This window comes from Megascapheus bottae, chromosome 4, assembly GCF_031878675.1.
Source record: "Megascapheus bottae isolate mThoBot1 chromosome 4, mThoBot2.hap1, whole genome shotgun sequence".
NCBI classification, from domain to species: Eukaryota; Metazoa; Chordata; class Mammalia; order Rodentia; family Geomyidae; genus Megascapheus; species Megascapheus bottae.
This window is the reverse complement of record NC_143512.1, coordinates 11,909,918-11,935,288: the sequence shown is the minus strand read 5'-3', so window position 1 is coordinate 11,935,288 and position 25,371 is coordinate 11,909,918. Positions and strand designations below refer to the sequence as shown.

Below are 25,371 nucleotides of genomic sequence, written 5' to 3'. Positions count from 1 at the left end.
TCCCCTTATAACTAGCTGCAGGCAATAACTGTCACTGTAAATTAGGTTTGCTTCTTCTGATTTATATCTAAGTGGAATCCTATGTGGTCTTCTGTGTACACCTTCTTTTGTTCAGGAAATTCATCCGCATTGTTCTGTGTGTCAGTAGCTTATTCCTTTTTGATTGATGAGCAGTACTGAATTTTATGAAAATAGCTTTATTTATTTGTATGGAAGTAGCTTCAGTTGTTTCTGGCTTGGTGCTATTCTGAATTAATATGATAAAACAACTTTGTACAGGTCCTGTGTGGTCTCATTCTCTTTCTTTCTTTCTTTCTTTCTTTCTTTCTTTCTTTCTTTCTTTCTTTCTTTCTTTCTTTCTTTCTTTTGTGGGTCATGGCCTTGAGCTCGGCCTGGGCACTGTCCCTGAGCTCTTCTTCAGTTCAAGATTACTGCCCCCTGGGCCTGGGCATTATCCCTGAGCTCTTCAGCTCAAGGCTACTGCCCTACCCTTGAGCCAAGCCCCACTTCCCATTTTCTAGAGGTTAATTGGAGATAAGAGTCTCAGGTCCTTTTGTGCCCAGGCTGGCTTTGAACCTCAATCCTCAAATCTCAGCCTCCTGAGTAGCTAGGATTACAGGTGTGAGCCACCGCCCTGGCTGGTCTCATTTATTTTTAACTTATTGTTAAATTGTTAATATTTTAGAGTCTGGTGCTAATGGCTCACATCTGTAATGCTACTTACTCAGGAGGCTGAATTCTGAGGACTGTGATTTGAAGCCAGTCTTGGCAGAAAAGACCATGAGAATCATCTCTAATAGTCAGCAAAAAGCCTAGACTCAAATAGAATGCCAGGAACCAGTGGGAAAAGGTAAGAGACAGTAGATCCTGAGTTCATGCTCCAGTACTGGTAATAATAATAATAATAATAATAATAATAATAATAATGCTTAAAAGAATTTAAAAGAACTTTAAAGCAGAAATTCCCACCCATATGATGGGAAATAAATAATTTTATAAGAAGCTATAAAACCATTTTTCAAAACAGTAATGTCATGTGCATTGCTACTCACACTTAAATTTTGACTAAATTTGCCAATTTAGTGACTAAATATTTTGAGTGTTCATGTGTTTATATGCTTTTACATTTAGCAGTCTGTTACTGTATCTTGCTCATCTTTAACTTAGATGATGATCTTCTCAAAAGTCAAAGTCAGCTATGAGAGTTATTCAGAATGTATTATGTATTTAACTTTGTTTTGTTCTGTTTTTGTGCCAGTACTAGGGCTTGAATTCAGGGCCTGGGCACTGGCCCTTAGCTTTTTTGCCCAAGGCTGACATTCTACCATTTGAGCCATAGATCCACTTCCAGCGTATAGTTTTATAATTTTTGGTGGGGAGGTAGTAGGGTCTGACCTCAGGGTGTCGCACTCTCACTTGCTCAGCTCTTGCTCCACCACTTAAGCCATACCTCCAGCACTACTTTTTGAAAGTTAACTTGGAGATGGAGTCTCAGACTTTCTGCCTACGCTTTCGACAAACTGTGATTTCATCAGATCTCAGCTTCCTGAGTAGCTAGGATTACAGGCATGATCCACCAGCACCCAGCCTAGTTTTACCATTTATAATTTGTTCTATGATTCTTTCATTTTGTGTTGCTCTTTCTGTGTGATATGTGCTAAGAATGAAGATTTCTGAAGGAATCTTTGTCCTCTTAGGGAAATTTGTTAAGAGTATCTTTTTCCCATTCATTTAACTATAGATTTACATGTAAATGTTTTTCTGGGAAATTTGTGTTTATATGTGTGTGTGTGTGTGTGTGTGTGTGTGTGTGTGTGTATGTGTGTGCTGGCTTGAACTCAGGGCATGGGCACTGCCCCTGAGCTTATTTTGCGCGCACATGCATGTGCTAGTGCTAGTATTGACACTTGAAATCAGTGCCTAGAACTTTCTCTTCACTTTCTTGCTCATTCTGGATAGTCTACCATTTGAGCCACACCCCAGTCTGCCTTTTGAGCTAGTTTATTGGAGATGGAGTCTCTCTAATTTTTCTACAAATCCTGGCATTGAAGTATGATCTCCCAATCTCAGCCTCCTAAGTGACTAAGATTATGAATGTGAGCCACAAGAGTCCAGCCTTAAATTTATATTTCAATTTCATTTGGTTATTTAATTTTAGTGATTTCTGCTACTATATTTATTTCCTTCTGCTTGCTTTATATTTTTTCTCTTCTGTGTTAACTTTTCTCTGACTACACAGGAGGCTGAGATCTGAGGATTGCAGTTTGAAGTCAGCTCAGGCAGGAAAGTCTGTGGTACTCCCATCTCCAATTAACTATGATAAAATGCCCAGCAAAAATACTATGAAAGGGTAGAGACTTAATTTGGTTCATAGTTTCAGAAGGTTCAATGGAAACAAGAGGTTTATCTTTGTGATTAATGTTCTTATTTCTTTTCTTTTTTTCCCCCCTTATGGTTCATCTTATGTTGTTACTGTATCTGACTTTGGTGCCTGGTATATTGTATATTCATTTATTTGTTTATTTGAAATAAGAAATGTAATGGGAAAAACAAGATGATTGGGGGGAGGGGAAAAGGGAGAAAAACATGGGAAGTGATATTAATGTTCAAGAAGTAGTATACCCACTACCTGATGAATGTAACTATAACCCCTCTATACATCCCCCCAATGATAAAATACAATTAAAAAGAGAGAGAGAATAAAATTACATCAAGGTGAAAAACAAAAAAGAAGGTTCAGTCCGTGGTTGCTTGTTTTTATATACTTGAGCAGAAAATCATGGTGGTGGAATTTGTGGCAGAGGAAGCTCTTCACCTCGTGATGGATGAAAAGCAGAGAAAAAGGAAAGGACTGGTCCAGTTTTAGCCTTCAAAGCCATGTCCCCCGCGACCCACTTCCCCTAACTAGGTCCCAACTCCCAAAGTTTCTACCACCTCCCAAAATAGCACTCCCAGCTGGGGACCAAGCATTCAGCACCTGAGCCTGTGGGGAACATTTCACATTTAAATCACAGTCTTCCTTTTGTATTTTGTTGAGGTACAATCGCACTGTTTTTGAAAAACATACAGTAAGACTTTTTTTCTCTCATTAGTGCTATATGCTTTCCTTGCATAATTGCTTTATATTGCACAAATTTTGTATCATTTTCATTCAGTACAATATATTTTGAATTTTATTTTGGTACTTCCTCTTTAACCCCTGAATTATTTAGACATGGGTAGTGGTATTTCCATCTAATTGGTGATTTTCTCACTTTTCGTCACTGATGGGAAGGGTAAGTTCAATTCCAATATAGTTAAAGAACACATTCTGTATGCCCCAATTTTTTTGAATTTGTTGAATTCTTTGTTCTAACCCTAGAATGCTTAAAGGGAATATTGTTCTGTTGTCTTGTCCTATAAGAGAGGTTATTCACCTCTTTTATATCTCTGGTAATATTTCTGGCAATTATCAAATGGTTGAAGTCTCTGTGTCTTACTGTAGGTTTCTATATTTTACCTTTTAGCGCCTTTTATTTTGCCAGTCCTGGGGTTTGAACTTAGGGCCTGGTCACTGTCCTTGAGCTTCTTTTACAAAAGGCTAACACTCTACCACTCTACCACCGTTTCCAGTTTTTTTCTGTGTATGTGGTACTAAGGAATCAAACCCAGGGCTTTGAGCATGCTAGGCAAACACTCTACCCACTAAGCCATATTCCCAACCCCTTTTAGTTCTTTTTTTTTTTTTGTCAGTTTTTGCTTCATGTATTTTGAAACTCTGTACTTGGTACATACAATTTAATGCTAGTATCTTCCCCTTTCCCCTGAAACAAGATTTATCTTCTTGGTGGATTCGCCTTTTATCCTTGAGTAAAAATCCTTATTTATTTACTTATTTATTTACTTATTTATTGCCATTCCTGGAGCTTGAACTCAGGACCTGGACACTGTCCTTGAGCTTTCTCAAGGCTGCACTTCTGGCTTTTTCTGTGTATGTGGTACAGATGAATGGAACCCAGGGCTTCATTCATGCTAAGCAGGCACTCTACCATTAAGCCACACTTCCGGCCCCCCAAAACCCTTTTTGTCACAGGTAATTTTTGTTTTTACTGTATAAACATTCAGTATTATTAAATCTTCATACTTGACAAATGGACTTATTTATTATTTTGAAATGCCTTTATCTCCACTATTGCATCTAAGGCCGTGTCCTAAGGCCTACTATTTTCTTTTCTTTTCTTTTTTTTGCCAGCTCCAGGGTTTGAACTCAGGGTCTGAGCATTGTCCTTGGGCTTTCTCAAGTCCAGAGCTCTACCACTTGAGCCACAGCCCCCCTTCTGGCTTTTTCTATGTATATGGTACTGAAGAATTGATCTTCGTGCATGCTAAGCAAGCACTCTACCAGTAGGCCATGCTCCCAGCCCCCATCTCAGTTTTCTTTACAGTCAGTCATTGTATGATTTCTCTGTATTTATCTTTTACTTGTAAGCATTTTTTCTGTAGATAGTCTGTAGTTGGGTCTTGCATTTTCATTTTGTTTGAAGATAGTTGAATTGAATTTCAATGTACAGATCACTTGTGGTTAGTATATGTTAATATGAGTATGGTTGTATCTACCCACTTGGTCTTTACTCTTTTTCCTATGCCACCTGTGATTTATGCCTTCATCTTTTCTTGCCTATTTTTAGGTTTAGTATAGTTTATTATTCTATCCCCAGTGGGTTCAGGGGTGTGTGTGTGTGTGTGTGTGTGTGTGTGTGTGTGTGTGTGTGTAATATATATATTGTGATATATAGAAGCTGGTCTCAAATTCAGGAACCTCCTTACTCAACCTCTCAAAATTTGAGATTACAAGCATGTGACACTTCTCCTGGATTGAATGTTCTTTGTATGTGGTTGTACATCTTCAACTTACTATGATCTACCTTTAAATAATATATTTTTGAAAAGAAAGCCTATTTAAAAGTATGTATTTGGGGGAGGCAATACTGGGATTTGAACTCAAAATGTTGAACTCAGGGCTTCATACTTTCTATACAGATACACTACCATTGAGCCACGCCTCCAGCCCTTCCTTTGAATGATGTTAGACTACTGCAATTATAACTTAAGTACCTTATTAAAAACATGATGTTTGCCAGGCACAGTGGCTCACGCCTGTAATCCTAGCTATCAGGAGGCTGAGATCTGAGGACTGTGGTTCAAAACCAGCCTGGGCACTAAAAGACCTGAGACTCTTATCTCCAGTTTACTAGAAAACCAGAAGTGGCACTGTGACTCAAGGGGTAGGAAGGTAGCCTTGAGCTAAAGAGCTCTGGGACAAGGCCCACAGGTAGGTTGGTAACCTTGAGCTGAAGAGCTCAGGGACAGCTCCCAGATCCAGAGTTCAAGTCCTATGACTGACAAAAAAAAAATACCACTGTGCTTCCATTTCCTTCCTCAAGTTGTTTGTGCTATCACTGTCACACATTTAATTTCTGCATGTAAGTTCCGAGTTCCAGCACACAATGTGTGCTGGTCTAGGGGATTGAACATGGGTCCTGTCCCTGAGCTTCTTTGTTCAAAACTAGTGCTCACTCTACCACTTTGAACCACAGCTCCACTTCTGGCTTTCTGGTAGTTAATTGGAGATAAGAATCTCATGAACTTTCCTACCCATTTGGTTTCAAACTTTGATCTTCAGATCTCAGCCTCCTGAGTGGCTAGTGGGTTATAGGCGTGAACCACAGGCACCTAGCTCATGATGTGGTTTTGCACTGAGTAACCAATTATATTTTAAAGAAAGTAAAAGTGAAAAGTCTTTAACATTTAACCTATATTTTAACCATTTCTGTTACTAGTTTCTTTATATAGATCCACGTTTCCATCTGGTGTCATTTCCCTTAGATTAAAGAATTTTTTAAAAATATTTCTTGCAGTAAAGACATTCTGGTTGCAAATGATCTATTTTTCTTTGCCTAAAAATAAATCTGTTTATTACCATAAGTGATAGTGTAACACTTATAGAACACTTATGGTATCAGCACTGAAAAGTCTGCGGCAGGAGGAATAGCAAGTTTGAGGCTACCCTGAACTTCGTAAGACCACGTTATCTCAAAAAAAAGTAGTCTTTTACCCTTAAAAAAAAAAGACAGAAGAAAAACCAGTTGCTACTGGTTGTTACTTGATTTTGACCTCAGGGACTTGCACTTCTTCAGCAAACACCCTAGCACTTGAACAAGTACTCTAGCACTTTTGCTTTAGACTATTTTTCATTTAGGGCTTGTTTTTTCCTAGGTGCTGACCTTGGACCCCAGTTCTCCAATCCAAACATTCTGCCCAGCTGGATGACAAGCTTTTGTCATCAGAGCTAACCTGTTTTGTTGGTCTCACCAAGTTTTGCTCTGAGTAATCTTAAGCTTCAATTCTCCCTATCTCTATTTCCCTTGAAGTTGGTATTACAGGAGTGAACCACTGTACATGGCTTTAAAAACTTTTTGTTAGGGCTGGGAGTTTGGCCTAGTGGTAGAGTGCTTGCCTAGCATGCAGGAAGACCCAGGTTCGATTCCTCGGTACCACATACATAGAAAAAAGCCAGAAGTGGCTCTGTGGCTCAAGTGGTAGAGCTCTAGCCTTGAGAAAATCCAAGGACAGTGCTCAGGCCCTGAGCTCAAGCCCAGGACTGGCAAAAAAACTTTTTGTTAAATAAAAATTGTATATGTCTGGTATACAATATGATATTTTAAGATATATATGTATATATGTATATAGTGGAATGGGTAAATTAAGAGATTTTATAACAGGTTTTCATTACAGTATTATTTTTAATTGTGAAAATATTGGAAACCACCTCAATGAAAGATTATAGGTGGCTGAACAGACTGTGGTCTGTCTGTCTATCTATCTATCTATCTTAAAAATTAAGATCCCTGTAAATTGAGATAGAACCATGAGAAACCTAGAAATGACACTGTAGCTCAAAGTTGTAGAGCCCTAGCCTTGAGTGAAAGAGCTCAGGGACAGCGCCCAGGCCCTGAGTTCAAGCCCCATAACCCACCAAAAAAATGATTTCTGAGATATATAATTTTTGCTTTCAACCATATATAACAAACCAGTATAACCAGTAAGCATATTAAAATAGTTAGGAAACTATTTCTAGACATTGTGTCACACAAAGAAGGAAATGATAAATGTCTAGTGTTTTGCCTTGACGCAACTTTCAGGCCATGAGACTGGAAGTTAGAATTCCAGAAAAATAATGTAATCTTGGTTTGAGCAATGGAGGTAGTTTGAGAGACTGAGGCAATTAGAACTTGTAATCAAAGTGCCGGTAACAAGGGAGTTACCTCAATAAAAAGTCAGCTAAGGATCTCCTTGAGTCTTTTTTTGAAGAATAACCTGAGCATGAACAAAAGCTGGGCAAATAACAAATGCACTGATCATGATGCACTGTATACATATATGTACTGTTAAAAATCCTTTGTACAATTATTTGAAGATAAAAGAATGTTAAATTGGCTGGGAGTTTGGCCTAGTGGTAGAGTGCTTACCTAGCATGCAGGAAGACCCGGTTCGATTCCTCGGTACCACATACGTAACAAAAAGCCAGAAATGGTGGTGTGACACAAGTGGTAGAGCCCTAGCCTTGAGAAAAATCTAGGGACAATCTGAGCCCAAGCCCAGGACTGACAAAAAAAAAAAAAAAAAGAATGTTAAATTTAGTAGTTGGGATAAACTAACAGTAAATCTACTACAGATCTGTCCTAATAGAGCTTAAAAATAAACACTGTAGTCAGAATGCCTGACTAGACTAAAAAGCATAGGGAGTTTTAACCCTATTAAACCCTATTACTGCTTAAATAAATAAATAATAAATAATCAACCACAGCAACTACAAAACTTAAGGCCTTGTGATCACTTGGTCTACAAAAACATAGCTGCTTCCCAAAGCAAATCTCAGTACTTCTTAAGGAAAGACAACAGTTTTAAATATAGTTTTAGCATTTACAAGGTCTGTCATCCAATGAAAACATTACTAGACAGTAAAATGAGGAGCAAATTGAAATGTGTGTGTGTGTGTGTGTGTGTGTGTGTGTGTGTGTGTGTGTGTGTGTGTGTATGTATACTGTAGCTTGAACTCAGGACCTAGGCACTGTCCCTTAGCTTTTTTTTGTCAAGGTTGGCATTCTACCACTTGAGCTACAGTTCTACTTCCAGTTTTGTGCTGGTTTGTCAGAGGTAAAAGTCGCACAGGATTTCCTGATCCTCAGATCTCAGCCTCCTGAGAAGCTAGGATTACCGGCATGAGCCACTAGTGTCTGGCTGCACACAAAGATTTAATTTTAATTTTTGATGCCAGAGACTGAACCTAAAAACTCATGAATGCTAGTATATGTTGAACTACTAAATTATAACCACAAATACTTTTAATAAGCTATTATAAATAAGGATTTAAAAGAAAATAGGAAGGTAATGGCCGAGATGAAAGAATTGATGGGAATGCCTAAAAGTGAAAAATAAAATATATAAAGACTTCTCTGAGTTTAGCAATGCCCTGTTCATTGAAGAAGAGATCATTGACATGTAAGATGCAGCAGCAGGCCAGGCACTGGGGACTCACACATGTAATCCTACTCAGGCATCTGAAATATGAGAATTGTGGCTAATTGAAGGCAGCCTTCAATTAACCATTCAAAAAATGGAAGTGGGACTGCGGCTCAAAGTAGTAGTGCTAGCCAAGAGACAATGCCCATATCCTCAGTTCAAGCCCCACAACTGACAAAAAAATAAAGAAACATAGGGGCCCGGAGCATAGCCTAGTGGTAGAATGATAACCTAGCATGCACGAAGCCCTGGGTTTGATTCCTTGGTACCACATACACAGAAAAAGCCAGAAGTGGTGCTGTGGCTCAAGTAGAGAGTGCAGCATTGGGCAAAAAGTGTCCAAAGTCAGTGCCCAGGCCCCGAATCCCAGCCCCAGTACGTGGAACAGCAACAACAAAAAGTAGTGTTTACTTAGCACAAATATTTCGTATGAACTTTTCTTAACTCCATATTGTACCAGACGAGGTAAATGGTTATTTAAAGCTCACCAAAATAAGGCTGTGTCTACAGATACATTTAACAGTAAATGAAGTATACAAAAAGAAGCATTACAGTTTAAAACTAAATCATTTATGTTTCAATCTTTTCTTTTAAAAGGCATTAGCTATGTCATTGTGGGTTTAAAGTTTTGGAAGAAAAAGAAAAAATACTGATTAACTTTATCATCTTCTTCCTTTTTTTTTTCCTTCAATTTTTCCAGCCTTGATAACTTCCCCCCTTTCTCAGCATCAAGCTTTCTTCCCACTTATCTCCGTAAGAGCCCATTTCGTATTGTCCTTTGGTTTAACAGCCATGTTTTCATTCGACTGCTTGTCTTCTACAACAGTGCTGCTCTAATCTGGCCTAGTTTCTTTGGGACATTAGTGGGTGGGGATCAGGATGTCTTCCTTGGTTTAAGTTTTGGTTACTTTTCTCACAGAGTCAGTGTCACCAAACACTCCTCGCGTTCTCATTTTTCCCAGGGCTGTCTCTGTAGTACTCAATGCACTGTAATGGTTATGACTCCTTTTTGATAAAAAAAAATTCATAGAGAAAAATGCATGGGGCTAGGGGTGTATCTTAGGGGTGAAACATTTGCCAGTATACTATTTGCCAGGTTCTGGATTCAATCCCTAGTAAAAGAGAGGAAGGGAGAGGAAGAAGAAAGAGGTTACAAAACCACCTAGTAAATCATGATTGCCTGAGGGCAGAGGGAGGAGTGATTATGTAGAACAGCATGAGGAAAATTTGGGATCAAGGTAATATTTTAAAACTGGATCATGAAGCTTGTTACATGAATGTATAAATTTACCAAAAATCCTTGAATTCCTTTTGAATTGTGTATGGTATGTTAAAAACTGTTCAACTATTTTGAAAGTGACTGAGATGGCCATGGTTATATCAATGATCAATATAATGGTTTTATTTATAACATAGTAAATTCTTAATCATCATCTTATTTTAAAATAAAAATGACAAATTAAAAAGGAAAGTTGTGGGGGGCTCAGACTTACTGTGTTTACTTAGCATGTATAAAGCCCTTGAGTCAATCCCCAACCCCATAACCAATTTAAAAATAGATGATAAGAAAAGTTTCATGGGCCGGGGGTTTGGCCTAGTGGTTAAAGTGCTTGCCCAGCATGCACGAAGACCCGGGTTCAATTCCTCGGTACCACATACATAGAAAAAAGACAGAAGTGGTGCTGAGGCTCAAGTGGTAGAGCTCTAACCTTGAGAAAGTCCAAGGACAGTGCTCAGGCCCTGAGCTGAAGCCCAGGACTGGCAAAAAAAAAAAAAGAAAAGTTTCATAGTTAAGTAGCTACTAAGTATAATAGCCAGTATTAGAACTGGAATGTTTTGACACTAATGCTTCACTCTGACTTTGTAATATGTGCCCTTTCTACATTCAAATTACATTTTTTTTTGCTGTATCTTATCAGAGGAGCTCTTACAGTTAAAAAACAGAAAAGCCATCAAAAGAAACAAAAAGTGGTGTTGATCCTATTTACTAGACTTCTTTTTTTTTTTTTTTTTGGCCAGTCCTGGGGCTTGAACTCAGGGCATGGGCACTGTTCCTGAGTTTCTTTTGCTCTAGCCCAGCACTCTACCCTTTAAGCCACAGTGCCAATTCCAACTTTTTCTGTTTATGTGGCATTAAGGAATCAAAGGCAGGGCTTCATGCATGCTAGGCAAGCACTCTAACACTAAGCCATATTCCCAGCCCTGGACTTCGATTTCCTCTAGACAGGGACATATCAAGTTGTCACACCTTACTTTTATCTTTAACAAGCAATATTCTCTCTTCAAATTCTTAAGGTTAAGTTCATTAAGCCTGCTGATAGCTTAACAAAATGAATAAGCCAGGCACCAGTGGCTAACACCTATAATTCTAGCTATTCAGAAGGCTGAAATCTAAGAATCACAGTTCAAAGCCATCTGGGGGGCAGGAATGTGAGACTTTTATCTCCAATTAACCACTAAAAAGCCAGAAGTGGAAGAATCGCTCAAGTACTAGCCTTGAGCAAACAAACTCAAGGACAGTACCCAAGACCCTGAGTTGAAGCCTTAGGACCAGCACCAAAAAAAAAAAAAAAAAAAAAAAAGAGAGTGAGTGGCAGAATCTGTGGGCTAGTGAGCTAGGGTGTAGCTCACTAAAAAAAGTACTTGCCAAGGCCAGGAGTTTGGGCTAGTGCTACAGTGCTTGCCTAGCATGCAGGAAGAACCAGATTCGATTCCACATATATAGAAAAGCCAGAACTGGTTCTGTCGCTCAAGTGGTAGAGCACTAACCTTGAGGAAAGCCCAAGGACAGTGCTCAGGCCCTGAGTTCAGTCCCCAACACTAGCAAAACAAAACATAACAAACAACACTTGTATGAGGTCTTGGGTTTAATCCTCAGCACAGCCAAACAAAAAATGTAAATGAATGTCTTCCAAATATGCTTATTCCTAGGGGAAATAGTAACTATAAATAGATGTTATTGATTGGTTATTATGACTTTAGCATAAATATTGCTACATTAAAAGAGCAGGATAGGGACGGGAGTTTGGCCTAGTGGTAGAGTGCTTGCCTAGCATGCACAAAGACCGGAGTTCAATTCCTTGGTACCACATACTTAGAAAAAGCCAGAAGTGGTGCTGAGGCTCAAGTGGTAGAGTTCTAGCCTTGAGAAAAAATCCAAGGACAGTGCTCAGGCCCTGAGTTTAAGCCCAGGACTGGCAAAAAAAAAGAGAGAGAGAGAGAGAAGGATAATAGAGGGATAAATATGATCAAAATATATTCATGTATGAAAATTGCATAATGAAATGAATTTAAATTGTGGAGGGAGGGTGTTGGGTGCTAGTGGCTCATGTCTATAATTCTAGCTACACAAGAGGCTGAGATCTGAGGATCACAGCTCGTAGGCACTCTAGGCAGGAAAGTCTGAGACTTTTATCTCCAATTAGACACACACACACACACACACACACACACACACACACAAACACACGCATGCGCGCGCACACACTTGCGCCTAAAATGCAGCTCAGAGAAAGCACCCAAACCTTGAGTTCAAACCCCAGAACTGACACACAAAGAAAGAAAAAGGGGAGGAGAGGGGGGGAGAGAAAGGAGTGATGGAGGAAAGGGAATTAAAAACAATAAAACATTAGGTAGCAAATAAAATCACAGCACAATATATGCATATGGGAATGTTAGAATGTAACCCCTTTTTTACAGCTACTATATGTTAATAAAAATACTTCTGTTTCAATGTATTTCTGTATTAGTAAATATTGAGGTGCTGGGAATGTGGCTCATGGTGGAGTGATTGTAAAAATAATGAACAAAAAAGACATTTGAGATGTACCTTGATGGTAGAGTATGCTTAACCTGCATGAGACAGTGGGTTCAATCCCCAGCATCCATGAACACACACACACACACACACACACACACACACACACACACACACACACAATATTAAATACCTACTGTGCTAAATGGAGGGGCAGTACACATTGTCCTTAAAGTGGCATAGTTCTAGCTTTCTGAAGACATTGTTTCTTTATATTTTTCTTTTGGGTGGGAGAGACATATAGGATACCATTTAAAACTTAATAAAATCTTTAAACAAATAGAATACTCCTCTGAGATGGCAGAACAACAAACAAAAAGCCTGGTTTGAATTGAGACATGAAAGATTTGTAGAATTAGTAAAGCAAAAGAACAAGGAGCAAAATGTTTTCTTGGGAGAGGAGCAGGCTGGCTGAAGGTGGAGGTTGACTGGTGACCACACTGAGAGCAATGTAATGCAGTATAGTGGGAGAAAGAGAAGGTAGGAATTCTTGAATACTATGCAGAGGGTTTGCTATTTTATTTCAAGAGCAGAAATAGCTAGAAAATTATACGAGCCAATTAAAATTTTAGGACATTCATCCTAGCCACTGTGGAGAATCAATCCAAGAAGTTTCTTCTGGTTTATGAACAGGTTTTAGAAAAACCTATGTTACTAATAGGAAAACTACTTAAAAATTTAAAAAGTGGTTTGTAGGGGCTGAGAGTATAGTTCAGTGGGAAAGCTCTTGCCTAGCATGCACAGTGGTAGAATACTTCTCTAGCACTAGGGAAGCACTCTAGTCTGCTTTCAAAGATTAAAGCACTAGTCTGCTTTCAAAGATTAAATTGTGAACTAAGTGGTAGCAAATTACACACACACACACACACACACACACACACACACACACACACACACACACACATATTTGGATGGGTCATAGGGCTTGAGCCAGGCCTGAGCACTGTCCTTGAGCTCTTCAGCTCCAAGGCTACCACCCTCCTCCTGGGCCTGGTCATTGTCCCTGAGCTCTTCAGCTCAATCTACTGCCCTACCCTTGAGCCAAGCCCCACTTCCCATTATCTAGAAGTTAATTGGAGATAAGAGTCTCAGGTCCATTTTATGCCAGGGCTGGCTTTGAACCTTAATCCTTAGATCTTAACCTCCTGAGTAGCTAGGATTACTGGTGTGAGCCACCGTGCCCAGCACAAATAATATTTTTAATGTAAAGTCATTATTATTTGCAAATAACCCACTGATTAATGCTTGTTTGTTGTTGTTGTTGTTTTGGTTAGTCATGGGGCTTGAACTCTAGGTAGGCTTGGGCGCTGTCCCTGAGCTCTTCAGCTCAAGGCTACCTCCCTACCTCTTGAGCCACAGTGCCACTCCTGGTTTTCTAGTGGTTAATTGAAGATAAGAGTCTTAGGTGCTTGGGCTGGCTTTGAACCTCGATCCTCAGATCTCAGCCTCTTGAGTAGTTAGGATTACAGGTGTGAGTCACCACACCTGGCCTAATGCTTGTCTTTTTTTTTTTCAAATTTTAGTGTACTTTCAAATGATTCAGATGCTTTGTTAAAATGAAAATTCAGACTCAATATGTCTATAGTAGATCATTTTTTCATTCTAACAAGTTTCTGCAAGGTGTACCTATGGCTTGGTCCTTATTCTTTGAGTAGCAAATGATTGAGCTGTAGTCTATAATATAGTCTATCTTCTAAAGCTTCTTGGTAGTCTGGCCAATTGCCAACTTGAGTTGACAATTAAAACTGGGGATTTAAGAGGTGAATTAAAATTAAGGACATGGAGGGAACAGGTCATAATACTTTTCAGTTTCATCAGGAAATATCCTATATATACATGAAATATGTCATGTGTGTCCATATGTGATATGTACACATGCATACATATGTATGTGTGTATGTATCATACACACACACACACACACACACACACACATCAGGTGGCTGAGTTTGCATTCAGAAAGGACTATCTGCAACTATATAATACTCAGGACAAGTACACAGGAGGAGTATGAGCCTCTAAAACTTTACATTTAGTATCTAATAGGATGGTTTGCAGTATTGATTGACACTCTGTACTAGAAACATTTTCCCACCTTATCTATTTAATACAATAGAAATCTGGCAAGCCTCAAAGGTTAGTTTTTTGTCCTTGACATGCTGCTTATCTCTGGATTATTTTAACGCTAACTCTTTATTATTCCAAACATTGCTGTTTTGCTTGGTGATTACAGTCCCAAATACAGAAAACCAGGGTTTTTAATGTAATGAATAATGGCATTATTATTCTGTCTCAATCATTTAACAAAGGTCATGGGTGGTATGCAGGCCTGGGGGCTGGCTTGCACTCTCTCTCTCTCTCTCTCTCTCTCTCTCTCTCTCTCTCTCTCTCTCTCTCTCTCTCTCTCTCTCTCTCTCCTCTTTCCCTCCCTCCCTCCTTCTTCCCCCCTCCTCCTTCCCTGGAAAGGTTATTCTTTATTAGTAAAGTAACTTCTCCAATTATTAAAAAAATATTAGTCAAGTAAAGGGAGACAGTTGCGCTCCTTGGGAAAGATGGTACAGGGATATGTCCTGTTGCTTCCTGATTCTTACTACAATGAATCTAAACAATAACATCCTGTTTTAAAAGAAATGCAATGTGAATTTCATTTTAAACTTTGACCTAGACCGTGGCTCTATTGATTTGCTCTACTGAGGAAAGGACAGGACATTTCTAGTCTCATCTGGAGACAGATAAACACTGGTTTGAGAAGGAGGGCTCTGAAGACAGAACCCAGAGCCTCTCATTGCCAAGCGAGCTCTACCTCTCGACCTATACAGCTGAAGTTATTAACATCCCCACAAAAATACGCATTCCTCCTTACAAGTAGGGTCGGGTTGCTTGTGTGTCCATCCAACAAACCAGATTTGTTCGCTTCCGGACACGGTGGTGTCGTTTCGGTTGTGTGTGGATCAGAGAAAGCGATTCTTTACAGCCGTGTGGAGTGGGGTCGGGTTTGGCGGGGGGGTGGGGGGGAGGCCCAGCTCCCCCGCCCCGCGGCTGGCTTTCCCGCGGAGGCAGGCTTCCCCCTCCACGAATCACGGCCAGGCGCTAGGGCCGGAAACTCGGGACCGCCGCCCGGGGAAAGTGAAGTTCCCTGCGCTAGCGCGCGTCCTGCTCAAAGAGCCCGGCGCTGGCGCATTCTTCGTGCAGTTATTGGCTGGGACTCTGTGTGCCGCTGTCGGCCAATGAAGACGCTGGAGATCTGGCCCGGGCCCGTCCCCTTTCGGCGCCCCGGGATGAGGCAGAGACTGAACAGCCGGCGAGCAAATCAGCGGCCCTCAGAAAGCCATGTCCGCCCCGGCGCCCAGCGCCCCAGCGCTAACCCGCTGAAAGTTTCTCCGAGAAGCCGCCGGGACGCTCGGGGCCCCGCGCCGAGAGGAACCGCCTTGGAAGTGAGATGGTCCCAGCGGCCTGCAGGAGCGGACTGGTCAGCACCCGGAGAGCGGTGGGAGTTTTGCTTCTGCTGGCTGCCTTGAACAAGGCTTCCGTCGTCATTCACTATGAGATTCTGGAGGAGCGGGAGAAAGGCTTCGCCGTGGGGAACGTGGTCGCGGACCTCGGTTTGGATCTGGACAGCCTGTCGACCCGCAGGCTCCGGGTGGTGTCCGGGGCGAGCCAGCGATTCTTTGAGGTGAACTGGGAGACGGGCGAGATGTTCGTGATCGACCGTCTGGACCGGGAGAAGCTGTGTGGGACCCTGCCCTCCTGTACGGTCACTCTGGAGTTGGTGGTGGAGAACCCGCTGGAGCTGTTCAGCGCGGAAGTGGTGATTCAGGACATCAACGACAACAATCCCTCCTTCCCCACCGGGGAAATGAAATTGGAGATTAGCGAGGCCATGGCGCCGGGGACGCGCTTTCCGCTCGAGAGCGCGCACGATCCCGATGTGGGAAGCAACTCTTTACAAACGTACGAGCTGAGCCACAACGAGTACTTTGCGCTCCGGGTACAGACGCGGGAGGACAGCACCAAGTACGCAGAGCTGGTCCTGGAGCGCGCCCTGGACCGGGAACGAGAAGCGAGTCTCCACTTGGTGCTGACGGCGTTGGACGGAGGAAGCCCCGCTCGCTCCGCCATCCTCCCGATTCACATCACAGTGCTGGACGCGAATGACAACGCGCCCGCCTTCAACCAGTCCCTGTACCGGGCGCGCGTCCGGGAGGATGCGGTCCCCGGAACCCGCGTCGCGCAGGTCCACGCGACGGATCTGGATGAAGGCCTCAACGGGGAAATCGTTTACTCCTTCGGCAGCCACAACCGGGCTGGCGTGCGGGAACTCTTCGCCTTAGACCTGGTGACCGGTGTGCTGACAATCAAGGGCAGGCTGGACTTTGAGGACACAAAACTCCACGAGATCTACGTCCAGGCCAAAGACAAAGGCTCCAGTCCCGAGGGAGCGCATTGCAAAGTGTTGGTCGAGGTCGTGGACGTGAACGACAACGCCCCCGAGATCACGGTCACCTCCGTGTACAGCCCGGTCCCCGAGGATGCCCCTCCGGGGACTGTCATCGCTCTGCTCAGCGTCACCGACCTGGACACGGGAGAGAACGGACTGGTGACCTGCGAGGTTCCAGCAGGCCTCCCTTTCAGCCTCACTTCTTCCCTCAAGAATTACTTCACTCTGAAAACCAGCGCGGTGCTTGATCGGGAGACGGTGCCAGAGTATAACCTCAGCATCACGGCCCGAGACGCGGGGTCCCCCTCGCTCTCGGCCGGCACCACAGTGCTCGTCCAAGTGTCTGACATCAACGACAACCCTCCCCAGTCCTCCCAGTCTTCCTACGACGTCTACGTGGAGGAAAATAACCCCCCTGGAGTTCCCATCCTAAACCTGAGCGTCTGGGACCCCGACGCCCCCCACAACGCCCGCCTCTCCTTCTTCCTTTTAGAACCTGGAGCGGAAACCGGCCTGGTGGGCCGCTATTTCACCATCAGTCGGGACAGCGGCATCTTGTCAACCCTCATGCCCCTGGACTACGAAGACCGGCGGGAGTTCGAATTAACCGCTCACATCAGCGACGGGGGCACCCCCGCGCTAACCACCAACATCAGCGTCAACGTGTACGTGACCGACCGCAATGACAACGCGCCCCAGGTCCTCCACCCCCGGCCTGGCCAGAGCTCCGTGGAGATTCTGCCTCGGGCCACAGCTGCGGGCCACGTGGTCTCGAGGGTGGTGGGCTGGGACGCGGACGCGGGGCACAACTCCTGGCTCTCCTACAGTCTCTTGGGAGCCCCCAACCAGAGCCTTTTCGCCGTGGGGCTCCACACGGGTCAGATCAGCACTGTGCGCCCAGTGCAGGACACAGATGCCCCTAGGCAGATTCTCACCGTCTTGATCTCAGACAATGGAAAGCCACCGCTGTCCACCACCGCTACCCTAACGGTGTCAGTCACGGAGGAATCGCCTGAAGCCCTGGCCGAGTTCCCTTCTGGCTCTGCCCCCCGAGAGCAGAATAAAAACCTCACCTTTTATCTACTTCTTGCTCTCATCCTGGTCTCCGTGGGGTTCACGGTCACAGTGTTGGGGGTGATCATATTCAAAGTTTACAAGTGGAAGCAGGCTAGGGACCTCTACCGAACCCCGGTGAGCTCCCTGTACCGAACCCCGGGGCCCTCCTTCCACGCGGACGCCGTGCGGGGAGGCCTGGTGTCGCCGCACCTTTACCAGCAGGTGTATCTCACCACGGACTCCCGCCGCAGCCTCTCCCTGCTGAAGAAACCTGCTGCGGCCAGCCCACTGGCCAGCCGCCAGAACACGCTTAGGAGCTGTGATCCCGTGTTCTATAGGCAGGTTTTGGGCGAGGAGAGCTCCCCTCCTGGACAGGTAAGAGTTAGCAAGTGATCGCTGACATGGTTTAATGCTTGTTGGGTCCTGTAAGGTTATGAGCTCTTTAATGTTGCTGCCTCATCGAGGCTTTCACCTGGTATTACCTAGATCAAACTGAGTGCCTTTGAAAGTAGGGTGGCCTGCTGGATTTGAAGGTCCTGTTTCAGGGTGAAGTAACTTTGTTAACCTGTGGACTCAACTCACACCTTCAGCACTTACATCACAAGTAGCCAATTCGCCAAGGTAAACAGATCGGCAGAGTTGATCTTTCTGTCCTTTGCTTTGGAAATGAGAGACATCTAACTCATGGCAACTACTAGGAATATTAAAAACTACTTCCAGTTTACTGCTTCTTTATCAAAAATGAATGCTATTTTTAAAGGAATAACTTTCCTCTGCCTACACAAGTCTTCTGCCTCATTCTCAAATAATTTCTTGGGAGTCAAATAAAATTCTGAATATTCTTCATATTTATTTTTAACACACTATGAGAAATAATGAGCTTGTTACTGAACATTTTTATAACAGTAATAGATGACTTGTAGAATATTTAGAAAATACAGAAACAGATGCAGAAAAATCTTAACTACAATTCCTAAACCCAGTGTAACTACCTTTAAGTATAAAAGTTTAAAAAAATTAAATAAATCTAGCCAGGCTCATGCCTATAATTCTAGAAACTTAGAAAGCTGAGCTCTGAGGACTGTAGTTCAAAGCCACCTGCCAGGGAAGTTTGTGCTATTCTTCAGTAACTACCCAAAAAAGTCATATGTGGAGCTGTGTGTAGAGCACTGGCCTTGAGCAAAAAAGTTCAGGGACAGTGCTAAGGCCCTGAGTTCAAGCTCCAGGACAGCACAAAAATAAATTAATTAATCTGGACAGCCCAAAAGAATGTATAAATGGATATCTAGTGTTATCCAGACATAATGTAAAAGTAGATACATTCATTTCCTTAGAAAGTAAAGTGTCATTCATTCAGAATACTTTGACAAGGCCTGTGCTTTGGAGAGAAATCTATTCATACTCTCAATTGTGGCAAAAAAAAAAAAACTTTGTTATTTTGTTGCTGAGTTATTGCCACAGAATGTTTGATTTGGTAATTGAGCACTTTTCTCTATCTCCTTTGTGAGACACTTTCCCATAGGCAAATGAGAATATCATGAATTTTACAGAACTACTGAATTACCTATTATATGCAAGGTATTTAGACAGTGTCTGGCATATCATGACTATTTATTATTACTATTATTGCTTATTAGTTCTTTGTCCAATATCTTAAACACACATTGGCTATGAAGACAGCCTAAGGTAACAAAGTAGAGGCTCATGGGAAAAAGCTAAGGAAGGATGAAAGTCAAATGGAAAGAATTGTCCTTTAGCATATTTCTGAAGCAAAGGTCATTCTGGTGTTTACAAAAGTAGGGGCCAGCTTTATTAGACGAGGCCCAACTTAAAAACACTGTATTATAATTTTCCCAATTTTAAAGTATGACAGAGAATAGCTACCTTTAGGGCATTATATCAAGAAAGACATAAGATGGCACTTGGGCAACTGTTATTTAAAAATCTCAAATTGGGTAATTGGGTTGTTGGGGTGTGAGAAAAATATTCTATAACTTCATCATAATAAAAAAACCTCTCTAACTGGTGATTGTATCAGTTCATTATAGGTGAATATACTACTAAAAACCATGTAATCATAGAGTTAGGTGGAACTGTATGGTACATCAATTAAATCTTAATAAAGCTTTATTAAAAATCTAGGTATGGGGGCTGGGAGCGTGGCCTAGTGATAGAGTGCTTGCCTAGCATGCATGAAGCCCTGGGTTTGGCTCCTCGGTGCCACATACACAGAAAAAGCCCAAAGTGGTGCTGTGGCTCAAGCGGTAGAGTGCTAGCCTTGAGGAATGCCCAAGAACAGTGCTTAAGCTCTGAGTCCAAGGACTGGCACACCCACAAAAAAATCTAGGTATGGGTTAATCACTGTACCACAAGAAAAATCAAGTAAAGGACATCTAGGATGAAAACTATATAATGCTTCAATTCTAGTAAAGCAGACTGTGTTTGTTGTATGAATTTGCAAGTAGAAGTAAATAGTGCACGTGCTAGTTGTTTAACTTTTGACAAGTCTTAAACTCCTTGAATTCCAAGTTTCTCATCAGAAAGTAAACACCTACTTTGCAAATATTTAGTAAGCATATGTTGAAGTGATAAATGATATCAACATTCATATTTCATCAATATCCCTGTATGCTAGACATTGTAAAAGGTGAAAAGACACTGTTCCACTCTTATAGTTCACAGGATAATATATAGGAGACTTGTGCAAAAGAATAAAATAATGAGGGTCTGTATTCTCTAAGAAGCAAAAGGAAGGAAACACCTAGATCAGCTTGGGGCAGCCAGGACTTCATAGAGGAGCTGTGATGCTTGAGCTTAATACCTCATGAGTAGTAGCTTATGGAACGGGGGTGAGGGAGGGGCTTTTGCAGGAAATACTAGACAGAAAGATAAAGGTATCTCATTACTGCTAAAGCTTAAAGTGTGATCTTTGCAGATCTTCACCTCTAATGAAGTGAAGCAAGTAGGCAGGGTTATTCTTGTTTGTTCTAGAGATTATTCGGGCGGCCAAAAGTGAAATGGGCTGGAAACAGTTAGGGGTGAAAACAGAGAACTGTCAGGTGGCTGATGGAATATTTAAGACTGAGACATGCTTGAACCAGAAGTGTCAATGCAGATGGAGGAAAATGACTACAATAAAATCATTAGGACATGTTGACCGCCATGATATAGGAAGCAAGGAATGGGAAGAGACCATCCTTGAGTGCACATCTGCCCCTCCACCAATTCTAGTTAAGGCAGCCAAGTAAGTAATGATACCATTCACTGAGATATAGTGAAGTCTGCCGCGAGTATTTTGTTAAGTCAGGCTGATTTACACCTCTGTCAGGGGAGAGGGGATGTACTGGTGTTTGTTGTTGTTGTTGTTGTTTGTGGGGGTGGTGTTTTATTTTGTGTAAGAACTCAGAATGCTTCCTTGAAACTGTAATATTGATTGCTGGCTTCACCACAGACAAAAGGCTATTCCTGAAGAGCAAAGGTTTGGGGGCTGAGACCGAGAGCTTGCAGGAGGATAAATAAAAACACCAGTTTTTGCTCTTGGTTTTGGCAATTAGTGGTAGCCTAGGTTTGAATTTGTATAAATTAACACATCTCATGCTCTGATCAGCTTGGATTTTTTTTCTCTTTCACCGTGCTCTAATGTGTCTGATATTCAGATTACAGCTTTCACATTTTTGCAGGGTAAAATGTGCTGGGTTTCTGCTCCAGTGTAAGGTAGTATCTAGGCTGCTGGGAGGTCTAGAGAAGAGTGGGGGTGGGGTGAGATCTGGTTTCCAGTTACAAAAGGTCCCCTGGGGCTAAGTGGAAAGCAGATTCTTTTGAAATGGTCTCTGTTGGCAATTAACAACACATCTAGAATACCTTAGTGTCAAATAAAGAGGATTTGTTGACACGATGCCTTGGGTAGTTGATCCTAGGCTTTCAAGAAAGCTGTGCAGTCTGAACATTAGCATTTGGCCAGGTAAAGAGATCTAGCTCTCAGCACCTCCCAGCCACACATTCACAGTTTTTTGAAACGTCTCCCTCTCCTGGCTCCCATCACCCTGCTTCCATGCTGCCCTTGAAATCAATGAACGGTAATTTAATGTTTCCCTAGCAAATGCCTGAATAAGAGATGTTTGGTTTCCGGCTGTGCCTCCTGTTACAATCAAAACATGTGCTGCATAAATTTAATTGGCTACATTAATGTGTGAGCCTTTTCTGAGAAGAAATAATCTGCGGAGGGGCAGAGTTGGGGGTATATGGTTATGCTTCTGATTAGCTGTGGCTCGAATACAATCAGTCGGAGACAGAAGCTACTCGTTTAGAATATGTGTTGATGACAACATGGGCTTGCACGAAGTGACCAGCCTGGAATGGCCACTCACGCTCCTGGCTGCAGGTTGCTATGGCTCAGGCAGTGGCTGTTTTCCCCCACTGAAAGGGGCGGGGTGAGGTGGTGGGTTAAAAAAAAATTATATATATTATATACATATATATTGTTTGCCTCTTCTCACAGAGGTAATAATCCGTGGAAAGAAATGGCAGTTGATCGGGAAGGTGGAAAAGATCGGTTTGGGTTTATCTTCTTTTATTGTATTTTTGGTGTTTTTTTTTTTTTTCTTCCAATGCTGCGACGCATTAACCCTACTGCTATTGGGACGTTCTCTGCTCAGCCTATTGGTTGAGCCCAGGAGCTGCTGTCTGCCAATCGGATGGTGAAAGGCAGACAAATCTACCCCGCCACCAGCAAAAAACGGCGCGTAACCCTTGCGGTGCCGGCTGAGCCGCGCCAGAGCTGGCGCGGGCAAAGCGAGATAGGTGTCTCCAGCTGCCGTGGCTGTTTGGGGCGGGTCGGCTTCTTCGGCTCCTCCGGACCAAGTAGAGACCTGGCGGATGGCAGCAATGCTCCGCAAGGTGAGAAGCTGGGTAGAGATCTGGCTCGAGGCTACCCTTTTGTTCCTCTTTTGCCACCTGGGTTACGTTTGTGGGCAGATCCGCTACCCGGTCCCAGAGGAGTCACAGGAAGGGACTTTTGTAGGGAATGTCGCCCAAGATTTCCTGCTGGATACAGAGAGTCTGTCAGCTCGCAGGCTGCAGGTCGCCGGAGAGGTGAACCAAAGACACTTTCGTGTGGATTTGGACAGCGGAGCCCTGCTGATCAAGAATCCAATCGATCGAGAGGCACTGTGTGGGCTCAGTGCCAGCTGCATCGTGCCCCTGGAGTTTGTAACCGAAGGGCCTTTGGAGATGTACCGAGCCGAGGTGGAGATCGTGGATGTGAACGATCACGCCCCCCGATTTCCGCGGCAGCAGTTGGACTTGGAAATCGGGGAGGCAGCTCCTCCAGGACAGCGTTTCCCCTTGGAAAAGGCTCAGGATGCAGATGTGGGAAGCAATTCCATTAGCAGCTATAGACTAAGCTCCAATGAGCATTTTGCACTGGATGTCAAGAAGCGCAGCGACGGCAGCCTGGTCCCGGAGCTGCTCCTGGAGAAGCCTTTGGATCGGGAGAAGCAGTCCGACTACCGCCTGGTGCTGACCGCTGTGGATGGAGGGAACCCCCCGAGATCTGGCACCGCGGAGCTCCGGGTGTCGGTTCTGGACGTGAACGACAACGCCCCAGCCTTCCAGCAGTCCAGCTACAGGATCAGCGTGTTAGAGAGCGCGCCCGCGGGCACCGTCCTCATCCAGCTCAACGCCTCGGACCCAGACCTGGGTCCCAGTGGTAACGTCACCTTTTCTTTCAGTGGTCACACCCCTGATCGTGTGAGGAACCTTTTCAGCCTGCACCCCACTACTGGAAAGCTGACCCTGCAGGGCCCCCTGGACTTTGAGAGTGAGAATTATTACGAATTTGATGTGAGGGCGCGGGACGGGGGCTCTCCAGCCATGGAGCAACATTGCAGCCTAAGGGTGGACCTCCTGGATGTAAACGACAACGCCCCCCACATCACCGTCACCTCAGAGCTTGGGACTCTCCCGGAGAGCGCAGAACCTGGCACTGTGGTGGCACTCATCAGTGTGCAGGATCCTGACTCGGGGTCAAATGGAGATGTGAGCCTGCGGATTCCCGATCACTTGCCCTTTGCCCTCAAGTCTGCCTTCAGGAACCAGTTCTCCCTCGTAACGGCTGGGCCCCTGGACCGAGAGGCTAAATCCAGTTATGACATCATGGTCACCGCCTCGGATGCTGGGAACCCTCCTCTGAGTACCCATAGGACTATTTTCCTCAACATTTCTGATGTGAATGATAACCCACCCTCTTTCTTCCAGAGGTCACACGAGGTGTTTGTTCCAGAGAACAACCGACCGGGGGACCTGCTTTGCTCTCTTGCAGCCTCTGACCCAGACTCTGGCCTGAATGCGCTCATTTCCTATTCTCTCCTAGAGCCCAGAAATCGAGATGTGTCAGCTTCTTCTTTCATCTCTCTGAACCCCCAGACAGGAGCTGTTCATGCAACTCGATCATTTGACTATGAGCAAACACAGACGCTGCAGTTTGAAGTTCAGGCCCGGGACAGAGGCAATCCACCTCTCAGCAGCACTGTGACAGTTAGGCTGTTTGTGCTGGACCTCAATGACAATGCCCCAGCTGTGCTCCGCCCCAGGGCCAGGCCTGGCTCCTTATGTCCCCAAGCACTGCCCCCATCAGTTGGTGCTGGCCACCTAGTCACAAAGGTGACCGCTGTGGACTTGGATTCAGGTTACAATGCGTGGGTCTCCTATCAGCTTCTGGAGGCCCCAGATCCCAGCCTGTTTGCAGTGTCTCGATATGCTGGGGAGGTGCGGACAGCTGTTCCTATCCCAGCTGATCTCCCACCACAAAAACTGGTCATTGTGGTGAAAGACAGTGGTAGCCCACCACTGTCTACCTCCGTTACTCTCCTAGTGTCCTTAGAGGAAGACACTCATCCAATTGTCCCAGATCTTCGAGAATCCTCAGCTCCAAGGGAAGGAGAGTCCCGCCTGACCCTCTACTTAGCTGTGTCCCTAGTGGCGATTTGCTTTGTCTCCTTTGGCTCATTTGTGGTGCTACTCTCTAAGTGTCTGCGTGGGGCTGCCTGTGGAGTAACATGCTTTCCTGCTGGCACCTGTGCCTGTCTCACCAGATCTCGGAGGAGGGAGGGACTTCCTCCTTCCAATGGGATTCTCCGAATCCAGCTAGGGTCAGATGATCCTATCAAGTTTGTGGATGTGGGAGGCCACTCTCATGGCTGTACACCCTTGGCTTCTGCACCCACTCGGAGTGACAGCTTCATGATGGTGAAGTCACCCAGTGCGCCTATGGCAGGGGAACCTGTTCGCCCAAGCTGTCCACCCTCTGATCTTCTCTATGGGCTAGAGGTGAGACCCTGGTGGGCTCAGTCAGTGTTTGAGGGTTGTTCTGAACCAGGCATATGGCTGGGCTACATCCCAGAGACTACTGGCCTCCCTGTGAGACCACATGGTGATGCCACCATTTTTGTGAGTAGTTTCTATTTGAATAATTATGTGGTAGCTGCTGTGCTTTACATGT

General features: G+C 43.8%; 1 protein-coding gene across 21 annotated transcripts in view; it reads left to right on the top strand.

Annotated features, from left to right (window-relative positions):
• The window catches only part of LOC150063974 (protocadherin gamma-C4), a 186,176-nt gene that overhangs the window by 138,379 nt on the left and 22,426 nt on the right, over window positions 1–25,371 (top strand). The window contains exon 1 of one of the 21 annotated variants that reach the window (XM_090331339.1): window positions 15,652–18,248. The exons of 19 other annotated variants lie outside the window; for them this stretch is intronic. In XM_090331339.1, coding sequence (XP_090187465.1) covers window positions 15,819–18,248 — 2,430 coding nt within the window. In that variant the 5' untranslated portion in view covers window positions 15,652–15,818. Of the gene's footprint in view, window positions 1–15,651; window positions 18,249–22,694; window positions 25,200–25,371 lie in introns of those variants that run through there. One more of the 21 variants, XM_090331338.1, reaches the window with a different exon arrangement.